The 23,169-nt window shown below is 48.8% G+C and overlaps 1 protein-coding gene across 1 annotated transcript; it reads right to left on the bottom strand.

Moving 5' to 3' along the window:
* Window positions 1–194: 194 nt before the first annotated feature.
* Window positions 195–22,192, bottom strand: TSKU (tsukushi, small leucine rich proteoglycan). Its single transcript, XM_054386874.1, has 2 exons — window positions 22,161–22,192; window positions 195–1,269 (listed from the first exon to the last, which is right to left on the bottom strand). Exon 2 carries the CDS (start codon window positions 1,260–1,262, stop codon window positions 204–206), a length of 1,059 nt encoding a protein of 352 aa, XP_054242849.1. The 5' UTR covers window positions 1,263–1,269; window positions 22,161–22,192; the 3' UTR covers window positions 195–203.
* Between the last annotated feature and the right edge of the window lie 977 nt (window positions 22,193–23,169).

Genomic DNA, 23,169 nt, shown 5'->3' with positions numbered 1-23,169 from the left:
AGCATTAAAACCTGAAGCATACAGACGAGACGGCTCAGGATCGGAGAGTTTATAAAATCCACCAAGAACCCAGTGTTGGCATGTACAAATAGATATAAATTATGGACAATTTACAAAAGGCACACTGCAAGCCAGCTCAGTCTGACCCCTGTACAAATCCCACCACCCTCCCTCCCTCCCCCAGCCCTCCTGCTGAGCTTTCATCACAAAACGTAAGGCGCCGTCGCCACGGATCCGTGGCTGTCGTGGCAGCTGAGGACCTCTCTTCTGGTCAGCCCAGTTTGTCGGTGGTACTGTCCTTCTTTGATGGTCTTAAAGCACTGTATGTCCTTCCCCAAGGTGATGCTTTTGATGGCAGGCAGGTATTTCAGCACAGCTTTTGGCAAGGCTGACACGCCTGTCCCGGAAAGGTTGAGCTCTTGGAGGGAGTTCAGGCCAAAGACGACTTCAGCAGACAGCGTCTTCAAGTTGGGATTGTTGGATAAATCCAGAACTTGGAGGGCTGGTAGATCCTTGAAGCTATAAGGAGCTAACTCTCCAAAGCCATGCAGGCCACTGAGGGACAAATGAATCAAATCTTTCAGCCCTGTGAAGTCTCCTTTCTCAATCTTGAGCAGAGGGTTGCCGTCAAGATTTAAGTATCGGAGAGGAAGCCCTTGAAGGTTTGGCACTGATGTGAGCCTATTCTCAGAAAGATTTAAGTTCTGGATGTTGGGGCTGCTCTTGTCACGCTGCCTTGTAACTGTGGTGAGCATATTATTGGATAGATCCACGCTCAGGGGCTTCCCTTGGCCTTTTGAAGCAAAAAGGTCCATAGCTATACCCGAAAGCTTGTTGCTGCTCAAATCTATGTCGCTCAGAGGAGAACTGGAGAAGCAGTCCTCAGGGAGGACTTCCAGAGAGTTATGGCTCAGATCCAAGGACTCCAGGTAACGAAGCCTGGAGAAGGTTGTGGAGGAAATCTTGGCAATTTTGTTGTAGCTCAGGTCAAGGCTCACCAAGGTGGTGTATCCAGGGCCAGTAAGCATTGACTCGTTGATTGTTTCCAGTTTGTTCGATGATAGATCCAAGTAGGAGGTATCCAGAGGGATTGGGACAGGAACAATGTGGGAGCCTATTCCACTGCAGTCCACCTTGGTCAGGCTAAAGCTGTCAAAGAGACCAAAGCTTTCCACTTCACAGTGACAACCAGGGAAGCAGGTTTTGGTGGCACCAAAACAAGGAAGGAGGAGCAGCAGATTGAACCAGGCTAGGAAATGCATTGTTGACCTGGAAAACAAGAGGAGAAGAAAATAGATTTAATTGTCATAGAAACTGCTTTACTGCAGAAGTCCAAGAGGTTTGAGTTGTGCAGTCTTCTCCTCTGCCTTTCCAAAGGGATAGATTAAGTAGAAGCTTAAATAGGATGGATGTCCAAAACAATCACAAAATCATAGAATGGCCTCAGGTTGGAAGGAACCTCAGAGATCATCTGCTCCAACCTCCCCACCATGCACAGGGATGCCTCTCAGCTAGACTCAGATGCTCAAGGCCTCAACCAACCTGGCCTTGAACACCCCAAGGGAAGAGGCATCCACAACCTCCCTGGAGCTTATTCCAGAGTCTCACCAGCCTCCTACTGAAGAACTTCTTCCTAAGATCCAGTCTAAACCTACTCTCTTTCAGCTTGAAACCATTCCCCTTATCCTATCTCTAGACACCCTTTATGAAAAGTCTCTCTGCAGCCTTCCTGTAGGATCCCTTCAGGTATTGGAAGTCAGCTCTAAGGTCCCCCTGGAGTCTTCTTTTCTCCAGGCTGAACAACCCCAGCTCCCTCAGCCTATCCTCATAGCAGAGGTGCTCCAGCCCTTGGGTCATCTTTTTGGCCCTCCTCTGGACTTGTTCTAACAGCTCTGTGTTGTGCTCATGATGGGGACACTAGCTCTTGTGTTGTGAACCCCACTGGGAAATGAATGGAGAAAATAAGTGGGGTCAACAAGCACTGCAGGTAGAGCCAAGTTAAAACACAACTGGCAACCAGCTGTAAGAGCAGCAGGCTGCCCTACAGCAAGATGTGTCCAACATGCATCCTTTTGACTGGGCCATGTGTGAGGTTGACCAACAGCTCAAGCACTAAATTTGCCACAGCCTGGCACACTTCAGCACACAGAAGTCTTCATGCCAGGGCATCCTTGTGAGATTTGGGAGCACCCTGCATGGACAGGTTGGAGAAATTATTTAAACTGTGAGCTCAGTGGGAGCCTTGGGTGTCCAAAATGCTTTCAGGGACGGAAAGCTTAAAGCTGTGTTCAAACTTCCTATAGGTGACAAAGATAGCAGCATCATCAGAACATCATGGGTCCAGTTCTGGGCCCCTCAATTCAAGAAAGATGTTGAGTTGCTTGAACATGTCCAGAGAAGGGCAACAAAGGTGAGGAGGGATCTGGAGCACAGCCCTGTGAGGAGAGGCTGAGGGAGCTGGGGGTGTTTAACCTGGAGAAGGAGGAGGCTCAGGGGAGACCTTGTTGCTCTCTACAACTACCTGAAGGGAGGTTGTAGCCAGGTGGGGGTTGGTCTCTTTTCCAAGGCAACCAGAAACAGAACAAGCTATGCAGGGGTAAGTTTAGGCTTGATCTTAGAAAGAAGTTCTTCCCAGAAAGAGAGATTGGCCATTGGAATGGGCTGCCCAGGGAGGTGGTGGGGCCAATGTCCCTGGAGGTTAAGAAAAGCCTGGATGAGGCACTTGGTGCCATGGTCTAGTTGATTAGATGGTGTTGGGTGATAGGTTGGACTGGATGATCTTGAGGTCTCTTCCAAACTGGCTAATTCTTAATCTTGATTCTTATTCTTAATTCTTAATCATCCAGGATGAACAGCTAGGAAAGCCAGCTCCCTGCTGCCCAAGTGGACTGCAGGTCTCCTTTGCTTAGACTTTAGATGCAAATTTAGAGGTGTTTAGGTAGGTAAGGCTACTACTTTCTGTCAGGTGGCTAGAAGTAGCCCTCCTTGGGTTAGCAGCAGGCAGGACAGACAATGGACACTTGGCTCTTCACCTACTGGAGCAGAGGAACCAATCTGCTCAATCTAACCCAGGCTTTGCTGTGATGGACCCAGCCTTCTGCACAGGCACTGAGTGGAGAGAGCCAATTTGTTTCCTACAGAGCCTCTGGGGAGCTTTTGTTAATTACATTAAGTAGTCTTGCTGATGAATGATACCAGCAAGCAAGGAGTTCTCTCCATCACTGGTTTTGCTTCTTCTCCAGCTGAGGAATTTCAGTCCCTCCACTGTTGCAGCTGAGGGAGGAAGAGAGCTTATCTGCACCTCAGCAGCTTTGTTGGACCTCTTCAGATCAGATCCTAACAGCTCCTCCACACAAGTGTGAGCAACAGCAGCTGTGTGGTTTCAAGAGCCAGACAAAAAAGCTTCAGCTCTGCATCTCTGGAGAGGGTACATGGGAGCATGCCAGCATCCTGCAGGTCAGCAAGCTCAGCAAGGGCTGCCTGCCCTGGTTCCCAGTCATGGCTGACGAGTTCATAGAATCCTAGAATGGGCTGAGTTAGAAGGGATCTCTGAAGGTCATCTAGTCCAACCCCCCTGCAGTCAGCAGGGACATCCTCAGGTTGCCCAGAGCCCTCTTGAGCCTCACCTTGAATATCTCCAGGGATGGGGCCACAGCCACCTCTTTGGGTAACCTGTTCCAGTGTCTCACCACCCTCATAGTAATGAACCTGTTCCTAACATCCAATCTACAAATGCTCTGCTCTAGTTCGAAGCCAGTGCCCCTCATCCTATCACTGCAGGCCTTTGTAAACATTCTCTCTGCAGCCTTCTTGTGGCCCTCTTCAGGTACTGGCAGGCTGCTATTAGGTCTCCCCAGAGCCTTCTCTTCTCCAGGCTGAACACCCCCAGCTCCCTCAGCCTGGCCTCAGAGCAGAGCTGCTCCAACCCCCTGAGCATTTTCCTGGCCCTCCTCTGGACCTGCTCCATCAGGTCTGTGTCCTTCCTGTATTGAGGGCTCCAGAGCTGCACACAGCACTGCAGCTGAGGTCTCCCCAGAGCAGAGCCAAGTGGCAGAATCACCTCTCTGGCTCTGCTGCCAACACTGCTTTGGCTGCAGCCCAGGCTGCCCTTGGCCTTCTGTGCTGCAAGCTCACACTGCCTGCTCCTGTCCAGCTTCTCATCCATCAGCACCCCAAAGCCCTTTTCCACAGGGCTGCTTTCTATCATGCTTTAAAAAGCCTACAGGAGGCTGGCAGCTGAAGTTCCCACCAAAGCAGGCAGACAGATCCATCACCACCTCTCTTTGGCTACACTGCTGGAGATAAGCAGAGGCTCACGTGCCAAGCACTCATTTAGCCAAAACAAGAGCAAAAATATCCCCTTTAAAGCTGTGCTCCCATTCCCACTTCAGCTCCCCTGGTCTCTATTCTCACTCTCCCACCAGTCTTTAACAACACTTTATTGACTTCCTCCCAGGATCATCTTTGCCACAGAGCCTTTGATCCGGCTGAGGCACTTTCCCCACAGCCCTTGCACCTTCCCAGAAGCATTTCCTAGAAGTTCAAGCTTCCTTTCATCTTCCTTCACCCATCCCTTGGCAGCAGTTTCTCTCCCTTTCCAGCATGGTCTTCCTGGCCTTGTTCACTTTCCCAGGAGAACAATCAGGGACTGCTTGCCAGTGTGTAAAAGGAGTGCAAAGGGAGAAAAGTGTTGCAAACACATTGTCCTGATCACTGATATGATTTGTCTGGTGGTAACTCCCAGATCTGCAAACAGAGAGCAGGGGTTGGGACTCTGGCCAAAGTGCCTGCAAGCAAATCATTGCTGAAGGCCAACACGCAGTCCTCTGGGGTCTGTTAGGCTATGAAACAACAGCAAACCAGTGAGATGAGCTCTGGTCCCAGCCCATCCCAACTGTTCTGTGAGGAAACACACATGTGGGGAGGGGGGACACAGAGGGTAGAGCTTCCTTCTGCAGACTTGTTTCCAGATATCCCTTTGCTAATGACATCAAAGCTGATCCCCTCTGGCTCTGTGCAGACAGACCATAGCTTGCTCCCTCCTGCAGTTTCTCCTAAATTAAATACTTCTTTCTTTTCTTTCTTTTTTTTTTTTTTTTTTTCATGGAGCTGCAGTTGGAATGCACTGAAATGGTTTAGTACCTGGGGAAATCACAGCAGTGGGGAGCTCTTTGGGAACTCAAAAAGGCAAAAATGCAAATGTTAAATGTCTCACAGATGTGTCAGCTCAGTCTAACAGTATTTCTGCTCCCAAATCCCACCTGGTGGTTATTCCCAAGATGGAGAGTGCCTCTTAACTTTTCCTTTCAAAACCCAGCTCAGCTCTTCATGGTATTCTGTTGGCTCTGGTGGGAGCTGGATCAGACCCCAGCAGATCCAAAGACACATCAGTGTAAGACTTGGTTTTCTGAGCACTGCTAAGACCTTCATGGGCCCTGCTGGGCCACCTGAAGAAAAGCAAGGGGGCAACCTCCAAAGTCCCAGTTTAACTTGGAACAGGCTTTTTAATCATAGAATCAGCCAGGTTGGAAGAGACCTCCAAGATCATCCAGTCCAACCTATCACCCAGCCCTGTCCAGTCAACCAGACCATGGCACCAAGTGCCTCATCCAGGCTTCTCTTGAACATCTCCAGGGAGGGTGACTCCACCACCTCCCTGGGCAGCACATTCCAATGTGCAACCTCTCTCTCTGTGAAGAACTTCCTCCTAACATCCAGCCTAAACCTCCCCTGGCACAACTTGAGACAGTGTCCCCTCCTTCTGCTGCTGGTTGCCTGGGAGAAGAGCCCAACCCCCACCTGGCTACAACCTCCCCTCAGGTAGTTGTAGACAGCAATGAGGTCTGCCCTGAGCCTCCTCTTCTCCAGGCTAAACACCCCCAGCTCCTTCAGCCTCTCCTCACAGGGTTTGTGCTCCAGACTTCTCCCCAGCTTTGTTGCCCTTCTCTGGACACCTTCCAGTCCCTCAACATCTCTCTTGAATTGAGGAGCCCAGAACTGGACACAGCACTCAAGGGGTGGCCTGAGCAGAGCTGAGTACAAGGGAAGAAGAACCTCCCTTGTCCTGCTGGCCACACTATTCCTGATGCAGGCCAGGATGCCATTGGCTCTCCTGGCCACCTGGGCACACTGCTGGCTCCTGTTCAGATAGGTCCTGTAACAACAGGACAAGGACTACATGTTCTAAACTGAAAAAAAGAAAAAAAAAAAAAGAATAAAAAGGAGATTTAGATTGAGGAAGAAATCCTTCACTCTGAGGATGGTGAGGATCTGGAACATGTTACCCAGAGAAGTGTGGATGCCCCATCCCTGAAAGTGTTCAAGGCCAGCTTGGATAGGGTTTGAAGCAACCTGATCTAGTGGAAGGTGTCCATGCCTTGGGGCATGGCAGGGGGGTTGGGACTACAACTGGGAAGGTTGGTGAGACATGGGAACAGGCTTCCTGGGGAGGAGGTGGAGTTGCCATCCTTGGAGGTGTTCAAAAACTAAGTAGGTGTGGCACTTCAGGACATGGCCTATTGGTCTTGGAGGTGTTGGGGAGAAGGTTGGCCTTGATCATCTTAGAGGTCTTTTCCAACCTTAATGATTCTATGACTTTACATGATCTTCACTTTCCAATCCAAACCATCCTGGGATGCTATGAGGTGAGAAGAGAATGAAAAGCCAGAGCTGGGCTTTGATATGCAGCTGCTCAAATCCCTTTTGACATGTGAAATTCCCTTCCCAGTCAGCCTCAGAAATGATCACTAGAAGTGGGCAGATTGAGTCCCACTGTAACACAGAATCATAGAATAGTTTGGGTTGGAAAGGACCTCCAAAGGTCATCTTGTCCACGCCCCTCTGCAGTCAGCAGGGATATCCTCCGCTAGATCAGGTTGCCCAGAGCCCTGTAGAGCCTCACCTGGAATATATCCAAGGATGGAGCCTCAACTACCTGCCTGGGCAACCTTTTCCAGTGTCCCACTACTTGTTCCTAACATCCAACCTAAATCTCCTCTTCTCTAATTTCAAACCATTGCCCCTCATCCTATCACTGCAGGCTTTTGTAAACAGTCTCTCTCCAGGCTTCTTGGAAGCTCCAGCCAGCAGCATGTACAAAAAGCATCCCAGAGCAGAAACACAGCACACAAAAAGCTCAGCTGAGGCATTTGCACAGCATTTAGGGCCTCTTTCCTCTTCACAGCACTGCCCCAGATTCCCCCCTGTTGGCTCTGCAATTGCTTTGTAGATGAGATGCCATCCACTAGCACCAGTTCAAGAGTCCCTGATGGAGCAGCACAAAGCATTCATAGGCTAACAAGCCACTTGGAGAAGAGCTTTGATGCAAGCTAGGAGAAATAATGGCACTGGTCATCTTCCAGGCCAAGAAAGAGACTCCTTGCATTGCCAGAGAATCAATGAAGAGCTTAGTCAGGTAGAGGCACGCTTTGTCATCATGTGGAGCAATCAATAGCTCTCTTTGAAACAGGGAAGGAAACAAGCCACAGGCATCTAGAGTTCATCTGTGTACAGCCTGCGCTTGAAACCGCATCAAATTGCCTTGGGATTGCTGCCTGCCAGCTGCTCTGTTGATAGAGGCAGGAAGCCAAGGTGTCCCCTAGCAAAAGGAAGAGGAGTTATCCTCCTGCAGCACATGGAGGAAAGACCACAGGCCTGAAACCCTTGGCGCCACCACAGAATTATAGAATCTTGGAATCACGGAATCCTGGAATTATGGAATCATAGAATCTTAGAATCATAGAACCATAGAATCTTAGAATATTAGAATCTTAGAATCGGAGAATCTTAAAATAATAGAATCATAGTAGAATCTTAGAATCATAGAATCAGAGAAGCTTAGAATCATAGAATCAGAGAATCATAGAAGCATAGAATCAGAGAATCATAGTAGAATCTCAGAATCATAGAAGAATCATAGAATCATAGAATCTTAGAATCATAGAATCTTAAAATAACAGAATCATAGTAGAATCTTAGAATCATAGAAGAATCATAGAATCTTAGAATCTTAAAATCAGAGAATCTTAGAATCAGAGAATCTTAGAACCATAGAATCTTAGAATATTAGAATCATAGAATCTGAAAATCGTAGAATCATAGAATCTGAAAATCGTAGAATCATAGAATCTTAGACTCATAGAAGAATCATAGAATCTTAAAATCATAGAATCATAGAATCAGTCAGGGTTGGAAGGGACCACAAGGATCATCTAGTTCCAACCCCCCTGCCATGGGCAGGGACACCTCACACTACAGCAGGCTGTCCAGAGCCAAAAGAGTCATTGAGAACCTCAGCCTTTTCTACATCACTTGTGACCATAGAATCTTAGAATCATAGAAGAATCATAGAATCTTAGAATCATAGATTCATAGCATCTTAGAATCACAGAATCATAGAAGAATCATAGAAGAATCATAGAAGAATCATAGAAGAATCATAGAAGAATCATAGAAGAATCATAGATTCATAGCATCTTAGAATCACAGAATCATAGAAGAATCATAGCATCTTAGAATCACAGAATCATAGAAGAATCATAGAATCTTAGAATCATAGATTCATAGCATCTTAGAATCACAGAATCATAGAAGAATCATAGACTCTTAGAATCACAGAATCTTAGAAACACAGAATCTTAGAACCACAGAATGGTTTCTGTTGGAAGGAACCTTAAATATCAGCTAGTTCCAACACCCATGCCACAGGCAGAGACACTGTCCACCAGCCCAGGTTGCTCAAGGCCTCCTCCAACCTGGCCTTGAACACCTCCAGGGAGGGCTCATCCACAACCTCCCTGGGCAGCCTGTTCCAGTGTCTCATGACTTTCGCTGTCAAGAATTTCTTCCTAATCTCCAGTCTAAATCTCTTCCAGCTTAAATGCGTTTCCCTTTGTCTTATCATAACCTTTGAGATCATCAAGTCCAACCACTCCCACAGAGTTCACAATCCCACAACTGCTGCTAAGCCACTATCTCTAAACTTTGTCCCATCCACTCACCTTTTGAACACCTCCAGGGTGTGACTCCACCACCTCCCTGGGCAGCCTGTTCCAATGCTTTACAACCCTTTCTGTGAAGACGTTTTTCCTAACAGCCAACCTGAACCTCCCCTGGCACAACCTGGGGATGGTGAGCACAAAGCCACCAGGAGAAAGCAGCCCACTTTTGGGCTGGTTCAGCCATGACTTCTTCACATTTCTATGGCTGTTGTGGCGTGGAGAGATGATAAGGATAAACTCTGGCCATCTGGCAGCTCTTTGGGGGCTTGTTATGCCCACTGGTTTCTGCAGGAGCTTCTGGGGGTGCAATATTTGCTCCCACACTTCAGGTTGGCCAAGGTGGCTGCAGGGATTTGATCTTTGTATCTCTCTCATCCTTTCTGCAGAGCACATCTCCTGAAACAACCCCAAGGAGACCAAGTGGTGGGTAACAGAGCCAAGGTTGAACCAAGATCCTAGCAGGGTGCCAATCTTCTCCCCCAAGCCCCACATCTCTGCCTAAGCCTACAGGTGCCCCCATGCCTGCTCCCTGCACTGTCGTGTGGCAGGATCTGGGCAGAAACCTTACACTGAGGTTTCCCTGCCAAAAAAAACCCAAAAAAACACTGAAATCTGACTTAAAAACCAGACAGCAGAGGAAATCCAAGTCTCAGCTGATGGCTGGGGGGGTGGGAGCAAGGAAAGCCTTGCTGTGGTGGTGCTGCAAATTCATGCTTCTCACTGTGTTTGATTTCCTCCTTCTCCTCTTCCTTAAAAACTTTTCTCACTCATCTCCCCTCATCCACAGCTGGGACTTTTCCACCTCATTCCCACCCAAGGTAGATGTACTACCACGTCCCACCCTGGATGGAAGCCCATTACCCAGGGACTGGTTCCCCCCCTCAGGAATGTGGAGATGAAGAGGATGCTACCTAAGCTACCTTCCAGTTACCCTGGCAACCACCAAGTCAGAAATCCCTAATTAAAAATAATACAGAGGGAGGTGTTTGAAAGTTGGCTGTTTGATGGAGTCAGGATACAGCCTCCCCTTCTCATGCTGCACCCCTTGGCCTCTTTGAATGTGTCATTTGGCAAAGTGTCAGCTGAAAGGCAGCTGGAGTTAGGGCTGAACACCCAAAGGCATCCAATGAAGGTGGAGAAACCCCAGGAGGTCCCTACAACGAGGTGAAGAGAAAGAAATTGCTGCAGAAGGGGTTGAAACCCACCTAAGATCAGAGCCATCCTTGGAGAAACCCTATTCCTCCCTTGTCTGTGGTGGGACAGGATGTCCAGCCTCCCTGGAACACTGCTTCCCACTTCATCCTTGGCTGCTTCCTCCAAACCTAAGTCCCAGCCAGCAACCAGGTGCACTCAGGATTAATCAGGTTTTGTTCACTCATCCAACAACAACCACCACCACCAATCCTGATTTTCCTTTTCTCCCTTTGGTGGGTCAGTTTTCCAGCAAACTGGACTGCCCAGCTCCAGGGTTACCAGCTTGGACACAGGAATGGGGAGAACAGGACCTGTCTTTTCAACAACCACCTGCCATTAGAGCAGATCAGGTATGACATGAATCCCTGTGCCTAGGATGGTTAACAGCTGGGCTCAAAAGATCTTAAAGGTCTTTTCCAACCTAAAGAGTTCTGTGATGTGCTCTTGGTCCAGAAAGCCTGGGCTGCATCCAAAGCAATCCAGAAGGTCAAAGGAGGTCACTCTGCTCCTCTGCTCAGCTCTAGTGAAATCCCACCTGCAGTAGTTGGTACAGCTTTGCAGTCCTTGGCACAAGAAGCTCATGGACTTGTTAGAGCAGATCCAGAGGAGACCACAACAATGATCCAAGGGCTGGAACCCCTCTGCTGTGAGGACAGGCTGAGAGAGCTGGGGTTGTTCAGCCTGAAGAGGGATCCATGGAGACTTTATTGCAGCCTTTCAGTACTCAAAGGGAGCTATAAGAAAGCTGGGGACAGAATTTTTATCAGGGCCTGTTGTGACAGGACAAGAGCTGATGGTTTGAAACTAAAAGAGGGAGATTTAGACTAGGTAGAAGGAAGAAATGTTTTACACTGAGGGTGGTGAGAGAACTGTCCTAGGATACCCAGGGAAGTGGCAGATGCCCCATCCCTGGAAGCATTCCAGGTCAGGTTGGAGGGGGCACTGAGCAACCTGCTCTGCTTGAAGATGTCCCTGCTTTCTGAAGGGGAATTGGACTAGATGACCTTCAGAGATCCCTTGTAGCCCAAACTATTCTTTCATTCTATGACTCTAAGATGATCCTGGTAATTTCCAGGTTCCCTGCTGGCTAGGGAGGCACCTTTTAGGATCTCAGGTAGTGACAGGACTGGGGGGAATGGAATAAAGCTGGAAGTGGGGAGATTCAGGCTGGAGGTGAGGAAGAAGTTCTTCCCCATGAGAGTGGTGAGAGCCTGGAATGGGTTGTCCAGGGAGGTGGTTGAGGCTCCATCCCTGGAGGTGTTTGCAGCCAGGCTGGATGAGGCTGTGGGCAGCCTGCTGTAGTGTGAGGTGTCCCTGGCCATGGCAGGGGGGTTGGAACTGGATGCTCCTTGTGGTCCCTTCCAACCCTGACTGATTCTATGAGCAAATAGAGCAACCTTTACAGGAAAGAGGCATAAAGTCCACCTCCTCTATCATGAATTCATTGACTGAGGATGGAAGGGTTGGATTAGGACAAATACTTCATCAGGAAGAAAATTTGGGAATTGTCTTCTGCCTCTTGCATCAGCCAAGTGAAAAAAAACAAAAATCCTTTATAGTGTGGCCCAGAAGTCCACTTGGCTGCATTCCCTAGGGGATAGGGGAAAGGGAACATTATTGGAAAGCAAAACAAGCTTCACAGATCATAAACCCTCCAGACTTGGGGGAAAAAAATTTAAAAGGGAAAATAAAAAGAAGAGATTTGCCTCTTTCTTTAAATACTTGCAAGAGGCAACTGGGATCAGAGCTCCAGCAGATTGCTCTGGAGCACCAGGAGGCTCCTGAGTTTCTTCTGCAATAAAAAAACTGCTTTAGAGATGTTGGTTTTTTTTTTTCCTTTTCCCCTCCCATTAATTACTTTGCAAAATAGGAATAATTACCAGATAAAATGCAGCACTAGCAACAATTGCACTTCCCCAGTGTGGCCTGAGTCCAAATGGCTCCATGGATGCAATCACAGCTCCATCTCTAGATCCCATACACCAAAGTCAGCAGGCAGCAAAACTGGCTCAAACCAGCCTATGACCAGAGACTACTAATCCCTGAACTTGCAGGCACACATCCCTCACAGGATAAAGGAACTGCTGCTGACAAACTTAGTATTTCTGGCCTGGGTTTTTTTTTGGTGTCAATGCATTAAAAGTAAAGATCAGCCAGGCTTTTTGCTCTGCAGGAAGGATCCCCACATGCCTACAGCAAAAAGCTGTGCTTACCCCTCTATAAAGCTCATTAAATCAATTAATTCTTCCTCACAAAGGAGTTTTGGTGACAATGGGAATGGGACTTCTCTGACCCATTTGTTATTTTTTGCTGTTTGCTGCTGCAAATATGCCTGGTCCTGGTTTTATACTCGGTGTTTGTGGCTTCCATAAATCAATTAAATCAATCAGTTCTTCCTCACAAAGGAGTTTGGGTGTCAATGGGAATGGGACTTTTCTGCCCCATTTGTTATTTTTTTGCTGTTTGCTGCTTTGCTGTTTGTTGTTTGCTGCTGCAAATATGCCTGGTCCTGTTTTTATTCTCAGTGTTTGTGGCTTCTTGGGTTTAGGGAGAGCAGAGCTAATGAGAATCCAAGAAGTATCTGCTACTGAGGTTTGAGCCTTCACTTGCTGAGGTGGGCTTAGGGGAGCTCAGTGGAGTTATTCTAGGTGTCAGTGACAGCAGGATGAGAATTAGTCTCTTGGCTCTTCTAAATTCAGCTTCAATTCAGTTCAAATCAGTTCAAGAGAGACAGAGACCTGCTGGAGAGAAGCTAACACAGAGCTACAAGGATGCTTAGGGGACTTGAGCATCTCCCCTGTGAAGAGAGACTGAGAGCCCTGGGGCTGTTTAGTGTGGAGAACACAAGACTGAGAGAAGATCTGATCAATGTCTATCAATATGTGAGGGGTGGGTGTCAAGGGGAGGGGGCCAGGCTCTTTTCAATGGTGCACAGTAATAAGACAAGGGACAATGGGTTCAAACTAGAACAGAGAAGATTTCAGCTCAATGTGAGGAGAAACTTCTTTCCAGTGAGGGTGACAGAGCCCTGGAACAGGCTGCCCAGGGGGGTTGTGGAGTCTCCTTCTCTGGAGACTTTCCAAACCCACCTGGATGTATTCCTGTGCAGACTACCCTAAGTGATCCTGCTCTGGCAGGGGGGTTGGACCTGATGATCTCTTGAGGTCCCTTCCAACCTCTACTGTGATACTGTGATTTCATGCAGCCCTCCTTTGGGTGGTAAGTTATCACCCTTCACTTCACAATGATGTTTAATCAGTGGGAAGTGCAAAGCTCCTTGGACAGCAGAGCCATCCCCAATTATCCATCATAATGTAACAAAGGGGATGTGTAACCCAGTCCTGCCCTTCTCCCCACCCTATTTTCCCCACCAGTGTATATAAGGATTGGGATGGGGAGAAACCCAGCCACTGGGAAAGTGCCTTTAGCTCTTACGACTCAGTGAGAGTTGGGGTTGTTCAGTTTGGAGAAGGGAAGGCTCCAAAGGATCTGGAGGTGTTGGAACGTCCAGAGAAGGACCACAAGGGTGATTAGAGGGCTGGAGTTCCTCTCCTGTGAGGACAGACTGAGAGAGTTAGGACTATTCTGTCTGGAGAAGAGAAGACTCCAAGGAGACCTTCTTGTGGCCTTCCAGTATCTGAAGGGGGCTACAAGAAACCTGGGGAGGGACTTTTTAGGGTGTAAGGGAGTGATAGGACTGGGGGGAATGGAGCAAAACTAGAAGTGGGGAGATTCAGATTGGATGTTAGGAAGAAGTTCTCCAGCATGAGGGTGATGAGACACTGGAACAGGTTGCCCAGGGGGTGGTGGAAGCCTCATTCCTGGAAGTTTCAGGCTGGATGTGGCTGTGGGCAACATGATGTAGTGTGAGGTGTCCCTGCCCATGGCAGGGGGGTTGGAACTGGATGATCCTTGAGGTTCCTTCCAACCTTGACAATTCTATGATTCTATACAGAGACAATGAGGGCTGGAACAGGACCTAAAATCAGAATCTGTGCCACCAGAGTTCCTGTGGTTGATTTTTCTTTTTCCTGATTTCACAGGAATCCCTTGAAAGGTCCTCAAAGATCATCTGGTCCAACCTTTCTTGGGAAAAAAACATGCTCTAAGCAAGAGGACCAAACACCCTGTTCAGCTGAATCTTCAAAGTGTCCAATGTTAGCAACGTTATGCTGCAGTTACCTGAACACTCTTTTGTTTTGCTCCATTTTCTTGCTCACTAAGGAAAATCAGAATTGAATGCAGGAAATGAGGAAAAAAAAATAAAGGAAAAAAAATGAAAGAAAAGATTCCTCTATGAATTCCTTTCTGCTTTAATGCTTTCTTAATAGTGGTTATAAAAGTATCTCCTTCACATTCAGTCAAGAGCTCCACCACCAAAGGGGAAGTTGTTAGCAAGCAATTAACTCAGTGGATCTACATTACCAGGCAGCAGAAGAATAAAACTGGTGGAGTTAGAGAATGGTTGGACTTGATGATCTTAAGAGCCATTGTTTTCAACCAAAACAATTCCATGATTCTGTTAAAACACAACAGGATGGATCTAGGGATGGAAAGGAGAAGACATCTCTCCTGCCTCAGGGCTGAGATGTGGCTGTATTTAAGACAGACCAAAGTGGGAGACAGGAGGGGATGGGTGGGATCAGGACAGGATTTATTGTCTCTGACCTGTGGGTCACCAAGGATCACAGGAAGTAGCCAAGACAAGCAGATCTTGAGCCAGTGGTTTATTTGCTCTGTGGGGTGCCTTTCCTCCCTTCAGGTGATTTCAAGAGGACACGAAACTGCTATAAACAGAGACAAGATGCTGCCCCCAGATCCAGAGAAGAACCACATTACCCTGCATGAAGTCTGTCTTTACAAGACCTTGAATATCACAAAACCAAACCAACCCAAACCAAACCAAATGAAACCGAACAAAACCCAACCCAAACCAAACCAAATGAAACCAAACAAAACCCAACCCAAACCAAACCAAATGAAACCAAACAAAACCCAACCCAAACCAAACCAAATGAAACCAAACAAAACCCAACCCAAACCAAACCAAATGAAACCGAACAAAACCCAACCCAAACCAAACCAAATGAAACCAAACAAAACCCAACCCAAACCAAACCAAATGAAACCAAACAAAACCCAACCCAAACCAAACCAAATGAAACCAAACAAAACCCAACCCAAACCAAACCAAATGAAACCAAACAAAACCCAACCCAAACCAAACCAAACGAAACCAAACAAAACCCAACCCAAACCAAACCAAACCCAAACCCAAACAAAACCAAACCCAAACCCAAACCAAACCAAACCCAAACCCAAACCAAACCAAACCCAAACCCAAACCAAACCCAAACCCAAACCAAACCCAAACCCAAACCCAAACCAACCCAACCCAACCATGGAATTTGAGTTGTGGGTAACTAGAAGAGGTGAGAAAGGGGAAAAAAACTAAGACATCATTCCTTATTTTCCCCAGATCTGAGTTGTCTCTGTTCTCTTTTCTCAGCTACAAACAGAGAGAAACTGCTGAACCCAAACCACAATGATTAACCAGCATCCCACCCATCCTCTCCATTCCTCAGGGAGACTTTTGGAGACAGTAGAGGAGATGGGAGAGATAAGGTTAGCAAGAGCAAAGCCAAATTTCTGAGCACCAGAAGCATTTCACCACCCCAAAGCCAAAACTGAGCAGCCCCTCAAAACCACCAGGAGGGCTGTGGAGAAGACACATTGCGACTGATCTAGAGAGAACTCAGCATCCCCCAAACCCTACAGCTTCACACTAAGGGTTTGTTTTCAAACATGTGGCAGCCCTTGCTCAGCTGAAACAGCCTCTGCTCTGTTTATTTCTTTAAAGTGGAGAAGAAATTGAGAGACCTCTTTAGAAAAGAAGCAGAGAGTCCTATTAAAATAATCTTTGCTCCAACTGTTCATGTCACAAATCCCATCTGCTTTGCAAGAGGCCACTGGTAATTCATCACCCCTAGTGTTTAAACAGCTAACAGTTTATTCCATTTGTGCAATCTCCCTCCTCCAGCATCCCTTTATCCACCCTCCCCCCTCCTCCCAAGCAGGAAATCAAGGTGCATTTGGGGCTCTGACAAAAGGAAACCTGTGCCGGCAAGTCTGACAGCTCACACGATGAATTCCAGCTGATTTACACCCCTGGCTGAAACGTGGACAATTTGTGTCACTCCAAGAGCTGTGTGCCTCAAAAAGAAAAAAAAAAAAAAAAAAAAAAAAAAAAAAAGGGCCACATCTTGGAAGGGAACAGCAGCCCAGCTCCTGGGAATTTTGCCTTGAGTGGGGAAAAAAGTTGATGCTACGTCTGGAAAATTAGGAATGAAATCATCATCACGGCAGGGATTTGCACAAAAATCCCCTTCCCTGCTCAGACCAGGAAGCTGTCAGGTTACAAGTGGTTTTATCTGGGATGGGGGAATAGTCTCCCGTGGCTTTTGAAAGCAATTTCGCTCACCAGCCTCCTGCCGAGCTGTGCTTGTGCCCGGAGGAGGCGTTCCCAAAAGGAAATGAGGTTTGCCAAGCCTCGGGAGCGGCTGCAGGCAGGGGAAGGCAGCGTCGGGCCAGCGATGGGACCTCCTTCCAGCACTGGGGGAGGGAGGGGGAGTCACGGCACTCAGTGGGAGCAGAGGGGACATGAGCATCCTGGTCCCACAGTTCCCTCCTGGTGGGATCACTCGAACTGGGAGCATCATCAGCCACCCGGGGTTCCCAGCAGCCCAGGAAGCACGGGATCAAGCAAGGTGCCCAAGAGGAATGCAGGACCTCAGGGCTTCCTCTGCAACCTGCTTTAGATGAACCTGGCTCTGGCAGGGAGGTTGGGCTTGATGATCTCCAGAGGTCTCTTCCAAACCCTATTATTCTGTGATTTTGTGATTCTCCTGCTCCAGCATCACCCAAGGGTGAGCAACTCAAGTCCTTTAACCTCCCATGACCCCCTGCTCCGCTTTTTAACCATGAGCAATTCCAGGAACAGGAGGTTTTGTTATCCCAGCACTCACTGAGTGTAACAGAGACCTCATCTCAGCCAGGAACACAAATATTTTCTTAACCACCTCAAACTCAGCCCCAGTCAGACCTTTATCAGAAAGCCAGCGACACATCCCAGATCAGGAGGGCTCCTGCTGCAGAGGAGTTGTTTTGGCACAGCCAAGAGGACAGAGCAGCCCTTCACCGTGCCACTTCACAGCAAAAGCAGAGGGTTACACCAAGTTTTACTCCACAGAGCCACAGAATGCTAAGGGTTGGAAGGGACCTCTGGGGATCATCTGCTGAAGCAGAAGAGGCTGCCCAGGATCACAACGTCCAGGCAGGTTTTGAATCCCTCCAAAGAAGGAGACTCCACAACCTTTCTGGGCAGCCTGTTCCAGTGCTCCATCACCTTCTCAGGAAGGAAGTTCTCCCTCAAGTTCAAGTGAAGACAGCCCTAATGCATTCAGTTATAGAAGGACCTGATGAAGCCACCAACAGATCCCCCCTGCCCCTTCATCTCTAGTGCCCAAGTGTTCACTGGGATGCATGGAAGGAGGCTGCATGCACCCAGGCTTTACCCAAACCACAGAAGCACCCTTGGGAGGATTAAACCATCCTTCCTCAGGGCTGCCAACTAGATTTTTTGCACAAAGACCAATTCCAAACTGCTGGCTCAAAGCTTCATCTGCAATGTTGGGTTTGCACATAACTTCTCCCTCCTCTCTGGTCATTCATGGTGTCACACAAAGACAGCCAAGAAGCTGATGTTAATTTTTTAAAGCATGGAACACCTGAGGCAGGACCATTTTTCTTAGCTGGTCAATTATTGAAAGCTAAATGAGCCCAGCAAGCTTCTCCTGTAACCTCAGCCCTTGACAATTCTCTCCTACACCTGACCTACAACCCCAGCTGGTTCCCGTGCTGGCTGCTGCTGTTGTGATTATTTTTGTAGCACTCCAGCTCCCAGAGGTGTGATATCATTCCAGAGGAATGCAGTCTGGGATGGACAGCATCTCCAGACCAGGGAGGAACAGTAAGAAAGAGAGAAGAAACCTCCCACCCATGATGGGCACTTCTGAACTGTTCACAGAGCTGCTCAGCCGTATCATCTGGGAAGTTCCATGTGCCATGCATCACACTGGGATGGCATAGGCCCTTCTGGGTGAGACATGTTCCATCACAAGCAGCCCTATCATCCTCTGTCTCTAAGGGCTTTCCAGCTCTTCTCCTTGTATCAGATTAAAATGTGGCCAGCAGGCCCAGGGAAATGGTCATCCTTCTGTACTTGGCCCTGGTGAGGCTGCACCTCAAAAACTGGGCTCAGCTTTGGGCTCCTCACTACAAGGAGGACACTGAGGTGATGCAGCATGCCCAAAGAAAGGACAATGAAACTGGTGAAGGGTCTGGGGGACCAATTTTGTGAAAACTGTCTGAGCTTGGGGAAAAGGAGGATGAGGGGAGATCTGTCCACTCTCTACAACTACCTGAAAGGAGGCTGTAGTGAGCTGAGGGTCAATCTCTTCTCCCTGGTAACAAGCAATAGGCCAAGAGGAACTGGCCTCCAGTGGCTTCAGGGAAGGTTTAGGTTAAGCATTAGGAAAAATTTCTTCCCCAGAAGGGTTGTCAAACCCTGAAACAGGCTGCCCAGGGAAGTGGTGGAGTCCCCATTCCTGAAGGGATTTAAAATCCATGTAGATGTGGTGCTGAGGGACATGGCTTAGTGGTGACCTGGCAGTGCTGGGTTAACAGCTGGACTTGATAATCTTAAAGATCTTTTCCAACCTAAATGGTTCTATGATTCTCTGTTTTATGACACAGAGGTGGCTGCACATCAGCTGTCCAAGCATCACACCTTGGTGCTCTGCCTGGTTTCAGCAAGCAGAAGCAGCTGGCACTGGCTGAAATCATGCAAAAAGCAGAGAGAAAAGAAATTCCCCCCTAGTGGGACTCTGGCTGGGCAATGCCTCCAACCCTGGCAGAAGGGTTTTAGGAAGGCCTCATGTGGCTTTAGCTGTCTGGAATGCAGCAGCTCCAAACCTCCCTTCTCCTACAAGCCCTGTGGAGCTGCTGGCCTCGATAAGGTTGGACAAAGTGAAGAGGCAACATTTGACTGGGTGCCCCTTGGAGCTGCCCCAGCCAACCCAGGGCTCCTTTTGGGGCTTTTTCTTTATTTTTATTGGTTTGGTTATGTTTTTTTTTTTTTTTTTTTTTTTCTATGCACAATAATCTCTAGCCCTTGTAGCTGCCTGTGGCTCTCAGCATGCAGCTGCAGACCCTCCACCCAGGAGATAATAAATTCAATCTTGGCCATTATTGTTGCAAACAGCACAGCTGGAGGCTCCCATCTCCTTCCCCTCCCAGTCTTTCTTCTTCCCCCCATGCAATAATTCTTGCAGTGTGACACTGTGAACAATGAACCCCAGCAAGACCACTCAGTGGAGCATCAGCCAGGGCTTCAGGAGCTTCTCCCACCCCAGCAAAGCATGTGAGACATTTGCTATGTCTGCTAGGTCTCCTACAAGATTTGGGAAGGAGAGATTTGGAGAGGGGAATGAGGTCTGGGTAATACTGACAAAGGGTTTAGCAGCAAGGCATTGCCCCCACAAGGTTCCCAGCCCAAAAGATGCTTCACTGCCCCAGTAATGTGATGGTGTGGCATCTCCTTTGCTCTTTGCCTCCCCTTCTTGGCCCAGGATCCTCTAGCCCCTCTTAGCTGGTGCAATGTCTTGGAGAAGAAGGGCCATCTAATGCAGAATGGGAGAATCATATCTGCAGCAGGACCCAGTTCTCACCACTGACTTTACCACAGGACCCAATTCAAGTGCCTCAGTTTCCCTTCTGATACCTTCAGGTTGACTAACCCCAGGGTTCAGAGGTGTTCATTCCCTTGTGAGGATGAGGATACCATCCTCAGGTTCAAACCCCCCCCAGTTTAACTGGGAAGGGAGCCCAAGCCAAGATGCCCTGATCTCACCCAGCACAGAAGCCTTCAGGCTGATGCTGCCACTGCCACAACTGGTCCAGCTAAATGCCACCACTGTCCTTATGCACTGTGTCCATCTCCTGCCCTGCTTGGACACTCTGGGACACCAGCCCTGCTTTGACCCCTGTGAAATGGGCAGCCAGGCTGGGGGACAGGGAAGGGGAGATCTGGCGAGGTGGTTGTGGAGAAGTATCTAAGCACTTCTCAAGTCAGTATTTGTGGACTCTGAAGCACAGCTGCAACCTCAGTGTCTGCCAACAGCAGATTTGCCTCTCCAGGGACCTCTGCCCATCCCTGCTGCCCACCTCCCCAGATCCATCCTGTCCCTGCCCCCTTGTTTTGGGAGCAGTTGTGTTGCACTTCTGCCACTCCATGGAGCTGCCAGTCAAGCAGGACACACACAACCATCTTCCTTTACCTCTTAACCCGGTGTTAAACCACCTCCTAACCCCATCTGACCTGATTTCACTGGCTGGCAGAGTGAGACTTGCCCAGTTACAGCAGCCTCATGTATGTCCTCTAGGGGCTCCATGCAGCCTACTCCTTCCCCCAAACCCAGGGAAGGCAACCATGCACCATGCTGAGAACACAGGAGGTGGGGACAGCACCCTGGGACACTAGGGGACAGCACAAATCCCCAGTGCTCTCTTCCAGTGCATGAGACCTGCCAGGGTCAGAGCTACCCTGTGATCTTCTGGGTTGGAGAACTCTTGCAAGAGGTTGCAATGCTCCAACCCTGAGTAGATTCAGGAGCTGCACCTCGGGTGGGAACTGAGCCTTTGCAATGGGATTAAAGGCTTTGGAGGAAGGGTCTCCTCTGTCCAGGTCTCCTCCTGGTTGAAGCCTAGCTTTGTTGTGTGCCCTGCTAGACATCTCACTCTCAAGGCTGGGAGGAAAATGGGTAATTTTGGGGTCAGGGATGTGTCCTGCCTCACTTGGAGAGCTCTGCATGCATCTGTCACTTCAGATGTGATGAGGGTGAGGACTCACACCTGGTTTGACCCATCTGCCACAGCCTTTAAGTCTGTTTTTGCTCATGAGGCTTTGCTTATTCAAAGCCCCCAAAAAGAAAAGGTTCTTATTTGTCTCCCAACCCATGGGTTTTTGCTGCCAGGCACCACCCAGGGGAGAGGAGAGGGTTCAACATTACAGACACATGGGCAACAACAACAACAAGAAAAGCAGGAGGCTGGGAAGGGGGAAGGAGAAAAAAAACCCAGGGATGCTGGCACTCAGCTGTTACACACAGCACATGGCCCTCTGCTCAGCTACAGCACAGATAAAGTGCTTGGGTTTTGTTTTGTTTTTTTTTTTTTTTTTTTTTTTTCCTTCCCATTTTGCCACTGCTCCAACAGGCAGATTTCCAGCCTGGTTCATGCAACTCAGGAATGTCCCATGTTAAGGCAGCCAGGTTGGTTTAATCTCTTGCAGAGTCTGCAAGCAGGGTGGGGGGAGGCCAGGGTGATTCTCAGAGCTCTTGTTTCCTTCCCTCCCTGCTCCACATCTTAAATACTCCAAGAGGGAATGATGGAAACTCCCAGAAAGTATAAGATACATATATACACACACATATAAATTATATTACAAATGGAAATGTCAGGACTTCCCTGTAATGAATGGCTCAGCTCTTCATACATTCCCCTTGATAGGTCCAGGTGCCAAGTTTTAAGACAAGAAGCAGCTTGCTCCAGCCAGCCTTTATCTCTTCCCAACCCTCAACATCTCCACGTTCGGAAGTTTCTTTTGATAGCCTGCCAGGCAGCCAGTACTGTGGCTTCTGAGCACAGCCTGGGGGTGCTGGGGGGGTCAGGAAGGCTGCTGGACAAGGATGCCTTGTCTTATCCCACCCTCCTCTGTTTCTCCCTACCACCAAACAGGGAGAAGAGATCGAAAGAGGAGAGGGAAAAAAAAAAAGAAAAAAAAGAAAAAAAAGAAAGGCAGTTAGGGATGGAGGGAAAACTCTGAACCTCCAGAAGATGCTGGCTCACCTTTTTTTTTCCCCAGCTCTGTCTCAATTCGGGGTGGCCCAAAGTGCTGCTCACTGCAGGGCTGAGGGACCACAGGATGCTTTCTCCTGTATCCAAAAAAACCAAAAAACAAAAAACAAACAAAAAAAAATTAGAAGCCACCCCAAAGACTTTTCATATTTTCTTGGTTTACAGCTCTCTTCACCCAATTTCCTCTCACTCAGTGCTGCACTTAATCTTAAATTCAATTCCTTGCCCTCAGTCCTAAAGCACAGATCCTCACCACGCCAGCCCTGCAGCCTTCCCTGCCACTCCACCTCAGAGAATAACGTCCCCTGGGATGTCTGTCACGTCCTCCGGGCATTCTGTAATTGCTCCCCACTGCCTCCGCCAGCAGCTGCTCCGATTCATTCACAAGCCAGCAGCGTCTCCCCGCAGCACGCCCGCTCCGGGATGCCGCAAGGGAAAAGCCGTGGCCGGCTGCTGCCACCCAACCTCCTGCCCGCCCTGCTGCTGAGCATCGCTCCCCCCACGTACCCAACACCTCCACGGAGGGACCCCGCAGCGGAAGGGCGACGCCTGAGCACAGGTCAGGGCCTCGCCGAGCCTTTTATAACCCTCATGCCAGCAAGCACCTCCCATGTCGTCTCCGGGACAGAGGCTGGCTCCCGTGGCTGATGAAGGGACACGAACTGTCCCCACGCCAGGTCCACGGCAAACATTAACCCACTTCGCCTTCGCAGCGCTTGGCTGCCGCTGGCGAGCAGCCAGCCGAGTATCTAGACTGCAAATCCTCCCAGGGACGTACCAGGCTCCCTCTGGTCTTTCCAAGCATCTAACAACAGATCCGAGGCGCTCCTTATTCCCAGCAAGGCGTTGATCTAACCCTGCCTCTCCTCCCGGTGTTCCCGCTGCGATCGAGCCCCGCAGGCTGCCAGGCGAGCTCCGGAGCGGCGATCAATGCAATATTTCAGCGCAACGCCAGCGACCAGCGCCGGCTGCTCTCCGCAGAGCAATAGCACAGTGTCCA

The sequence above is a fragment of the Indicator indicator genome, chromosome 1, assembly GCF_027791375.1.
Source record: "Indicator indicator isolate 239-I01 chromosome 1, UM_Iind_1.1, whole genome shotgun sequence".
Lineage (NCBI taxonomy): Eukaryota > Metazoa > Chordata > Aves > Piciformes > Indicatoridae > Indicator > Indicator indicator.
This window is presented reverse-complemented; position numbering and strand designations above follow the sequence as displayed.

Bases quoted from the DNA above. Each gene is read 5' to 3' on its own strand.
- TSKU (XM_054386874.1), bottom strand. From the start codon at position 1,262: ATGCATTTCCTAGCCTGGTTCAATCTGCTGCTCCTCCTTCCTTGTTTT.